Source organism: Nannospalax galili, unplaced genomic scaffold (genome assembly GCF_000622305.1).
Source record: "Nannospalax galili isolate Female #2095 unplaced genomic scaffold, S.galili_v1.0 scaffold281, whole genome shotgun sequence".
NCBI classification, from domain to species: domain Eukaryota; kingdom Metazoa; phylum Chordata; class Mammalia; order Rodentia; family Spalacidae; genus Nannospalax; species Nannospalax galili.
The window spans coordinates 7599762-7604645 of record NW_008349068.1 but is presented as its reverse complement, the minus strand read 5'-3'; the positions used below and the strand labels follow the sequence as shown (position 1 = coordinate 7604645).

The 4884-nt window shown below is 35.2% G+C and overlaps 1 protein-coding gene and 1 long non-coding RNA gene across 5 annotated transcripts in view; one reads left to right on the top strand and one right to left on the bottom strand.

Annotated features, from left to right (window-relative positions):
- The window catches only part of Kansl1l (KAT8 regulatory NSL complex subunit 1 like), a 179143-nt gene that overhangs the window by 164575 nt on the left and 9684 nt on the right, over positions 1-4884 (top strand). Inside the window, exon 9 of one of the 4 annotated variants that reach the window (XM_017801380.2) lies at positions 4692-4820. The exons of the other annotated variants lie outside the window; for them this stretch is intronic. Coding sequence (XP_017656869.1) covers positions 4692-4820 — 129 coding nt within the window. The remainder of the gene's footprint in view (positions 1-4691; positions 4821-4884) is intronic. 4 annotated transcript variants of the gene reach the window in all.
- Positions 1-4884, bottom strand: part of LOC103744460 — a 15706-nt gene that overhangs the window by 3107 nt on the left and 7715 nt on the right. The gene's annotated exons all lie outside the window — the stretch shown is intronic.

Sequence of the window (4884 nt, the reverse complement as noted above, 5' to 3'; positions counted from 1 at the left end):
TCGAACCCAGGTCCTCTGCAAGAACAGTCAGTGCTTTTAACTGCTGAGCCATCTCTCCAGCCCCTAGAATGTGTAACTTTTAAAATGCCTTAAAAGTTCTTTTAAGGATGGAATCATTTGTTTAAGGAATATTGAAAATGGAAAAAGTATTTTAGTTTTATATTTGGTACAGTTATAATCACATAAAAATTTTATCAACTAAATGCAATATATAGACTTTATTGGAATTCTATTGGAAAAAGATTTAAAAATTTTAAAAAAAATACTTACTAGCACATAAACTTTTTAGGCAGTCCAAATGTGAACATGAATTATTGTATATTAATGAACTGTTTTGTTAGCAGGAGAGTGATGAGAACAAGATTGGTCATTAGTTGATAGGTACATGGGGTTCAGTATTGTAGAATCTCCTTTTGTCTTTGTTTGAAATTTTTCCATAGTAAAAAGTTACAGGGGAAAAAAAAAAGAACATCAAGGGCCAGGGTAAGCAACCTATGCTTAGGGAAGACAAAAGAAATACTAGAAAATATGAGGCTATGTTCAGGTATTTTTAATGATATAATTCTACTCAATAGGATTTACCCTGAGAATAAATTCTTTCCAAAACTCCATGAACATGATGATCTTAAGAATTTTTACATCATTAGGTTCACTGTGATGATGGTAGTAACTCTGATGGCCAACAGTTATGGAATACCTATTAATACTGAAAAATGCTAGGTAAAATCTGAAAAATGTAAAGCAAGTTATGGGATAAAACACACACTTAGATGATTCTTATCAAAGTATGATTTCACACTTGAAGTATGTATGAAATATGAAATGTGCATATGTATGAGTGAAAGGGAGTTTGCACTAGAGAAGGTGATTACATTTCCGATGATGCTGTTTTTATAGCTTAAAAACATAAGTATAAATGTTAGGCAATGAATTGATATCAAATACATCAATAATGTACTGATATGTTACATGCCATATAGAATGGAAAAGTTTATAGGTATCCAGAACATCCTTGAGTTTAATGCTGTCATGCCACTAGGAAAACCAATGCAATATTCTTTTGTGTAACAGTCTCTCATTCCCCTACTCACTCCCTACTACTCCCAACTCAAATAACTAAGCATTAGGATCCATCCTATGTCTTAAATAAAACTGAGAGCTCCACATGAAGAAACCTAGTCTGCACCAGGCAGACTATTAAGTGCCAAAAATCACAGGGGATTAAAATAAGTAAATGCAACAGCAAGAATAACATTATGGGGTATGCAGAGCAAAGATACATGGTAACAACTTATAAAGTAGTATATAACTCTACCTAGGATAAGGCAAAAAGTTAAGGGAGACGAGAAATAAGCAAAGAACTCCAGAAAGATGAAGATGTAAGTGCTGTCTTAGAATTTGCAGGATGTGGTTTCAAGCCAATGTTTTTCAAACTTCAAATGCAAACATTATTTGAGGAATATTACTAGAATGCAGACTCTGATTCACAAAGTCTGGTATGAGGCCCAAGATTCTGCACTCTAATCATGTCCCAGCTGATTCAAAATCTGGCACAGAATTCTGTATTATGTAACGTCATAACATGCAATCTCAACCTCTATTATGTTACAACACTTTAAATAATAGAAATAAACACACATAATCGAGACAGAAAACTGTGTGGTGCTTTCAAGTATTGAAAATAGCTTGGTACTCCTGCAGAGTAAAATGTGTGAAAGTAAGTGGATCTTCGGTTTGCCACAGCACTTTGACTTAGCCTATCCTCAGAGATTCTGCACTTACACAGTGTCAGAGTGGACTACAGACAAGAAAGTAAAGCCAAATTACAAACCTCAAGAGTAAACACACTGTCTCACCAAGATGAAAAGCCAGACAAAGCCAATTTAAGGGGCTGTATTTATCAAAATATTACAGGCTAAGAATGAGTGAGCAGAACTCTTCGATATATGACTTTCAAGAGACCTGGTGAATGCAATGCATAATTAAGACTATAAAGATTACAGGGAGAACTGGTGAAATTTGACTAAGATCTATAGATTACCTAATAGTATTTCCTAAATCTTGACAACCATGTGGGTATGTAAAAGAATGAGCTTGTTCTGGGAAAGTACACGTCTGTATATTAAGGAGTAAGGGACTGTGATGTTATGAAACACCCACAAAGTAAAGCAAATGTGATAAAAATACTAACTTTCGGATAACCTGAGTAAAGGGCATATGGAAATTGTACTAGTTAAACTTCTTTTTGGTAAATCTGAGAATGTCAAACTTTTTTTGGTTGTTGTCTGTTTTGTTTCAGAGTAAATAGCTGTAATAGAGTAAGATCATAACCAAAAATACAGGGCTCAGGCTTCTTCACCCAGACTTCTTATCTAATCAAGTTACCAATATGGTCTTACAAACTTGTTTTCATATATATCCTTATGCCTACATTAACTCCAACATAATGATCTTGTAGTCTGTACTGAAAGCCCAATTTTTATTTCCCTTTGATCATTGTAGCCAATGATCTTTAGACTGCAAACTGTTACCCCCACCCCTGTAAGGCATTTTCGGGAATGGAGAACCGCTTAAGCCCAGACTACACAAACTGACACTGCCTGCTGCTTTTACATCATGCTCTCTTGGTCTACATTGCACACCTGTTTTCCAGTTCCCAGATTTGTCCTGCTCCCTTACACCTTTGTACAAGTTCTTCTGTTTCTTTCTCCTCAGTATGAACTATATAGGAAAGAGATTAAAGGGTGATTTGGTTGGGACTTAAAATAACAAACAGTAAAGTTTTACCTCTGATGTAAACCCCCAGTCCTGTAGTTTATCCTGTCTAGACATGTGTAGGATTACCCCTGCCATCTCATCCTATTAACATCTCTTTGTTGGATGGTGGGAAATCTTAGATGTCCTAGAGTTCTACTAATTTTCCATATTTAGGCACTGTTTTCTTACACGCAGTTTCACTCATCCTCATTCCCTTATGGTAATCTCCTAAACACCTGTCTTGCAAGTTTTAAGGGTATTTTCAATCTGTAATATTATGACACACAACCCGTTTTTTAAAATTCACTGGCATTCAAGTAAGTTATTTGAAATCATAGAGTTAATGTAATAAAGGAAAATTTGCGGCTATTTCTTCAAACTCCTTCATCCTCTTTCATTTGTTTTTCTTTCCTTGCTTCTGTTCATTCAAGTTGTGCAATTCCTCTTTAAGCTCAAATTTTAATCATTTTAAAATTTAAACAATTATATTTCATGTTTCTGAGATCTCTGGAGGGATCTTCGCTTTGTCTCTCGTGGCTGTTTTACAGATCTGTACTATTAATATTCCTGTATTTCCTGAGACATTCTTCACTTCTAATTTGTGGTTTTATTTATGGTGTTAGTAATAAAGATTTTGCAGTTTGTGTACTCATATTTGAAGTTGATATTCACTGTTATGACTGTTATACCCCTACTATTTATTACAGCCAGCTGATGAAAAGGACAGAGATTTAGACGCAACACTATTTTCAGATAGATTTGGGAAAAGGCAGAACATTTTAAAGTGAGGCATGAGGGCCTTATTTCTTCAGCAATCCATTTTTCTACCAAAAGTTCTGATTTTGTCATCTGAGCAATAACTTCTCTGAGTAGCCTGGCTGAGGTAGCTACTGTCTTCTGTAGTCCACCAGTTGCTCAACATCCTTTTTTCTCTCCTCCAGTTCTAACACCATTGGTTCCACGTGCTTCTGCTTTGGGTTCCTTCTTCAGCCAAATTCCACAGGACCTTAGTCTTTCAGAGATGCACCCTTACAGATTTATAAGCTTTCTTTTTGGCTGACAAAATGTGTCCATTTGTGCATAAGCCTATGTACAAAAAATAATTTTGTCTGTCACTTTTAGAGTGCTCTGCCATTTTGCAACTAGACTCCTGATCACTGCTGTTGGGTTATGCCCTTTTATGTCAGTGTTAATGTGTTTGACATTTCAGTCTACATATTTTTTCTATTCCTTTCCACATTTCCAATCCTTTCCCCCCTTTGAAAAAAAAGAAGAAAAAAAGGAGCCAATTCAGTGGCTTAAACAATACTGGAAACCAGGAAATTCAGATAGATGGCACTCATGATGATAAAGCTAACCTTAAGCACATACCATATGAGATACCTATTCTCATAACCCCCAAACAGCTGCTGTTATTGCTGGAAGGAGACTGAGGCAAAGATAAACTGACATCAAAATTTGGTTTTTAAAAGCTAAATAATAGTCACTGTCATAATTGGATGAAATCAGGTTTTTGCTTCAATGATTCCTCATGTGTGAGGACCATGTTGAATCTCACTTGGCACTGAACTGACTTCCAGGTTAATACTTCGGGATTTCAATTGTAGGTCAGTCAAGATTTAGACCTGAACCCATCCTCACTAATTTGGAAGTCTTTGATGGCATAGTACCTTCTCTATATCAACCTGATAAAAATAAAAACTTAAAAAAGAACAAAATTGGGAATTTCCTGAGAATGTTTTTGAGAAAGCCTATTACATTTATTTTTAGTTTAAGAGTAGAGTTGCCCACCTTGGTAATTAAGTTTTTACTTCATTACATGCAATTTGAGTATCTTACAGTTTTCACCATTATACATAGAAACAGATTGGCATGCTCATCTGTCTCTGTTAAAGAACAAAAACTTCACACAGCCTTTCTTTTCATTTATTTAGTACATGGTACTTCTCTCAGTCAGTGGAGAAATGGATATTCACCTATATGTAAACCTCAGATAAGGTCAGAATCATCTGCACAACTATTACAGGGAAGAAAAAAAAGACATTTGAGTGAAACAGCATTAGGTAGGTTAAAGTGAAGATGTAACCATTAGTGTTAAATACTGCAAATAAAAATTTCTAATGTCCA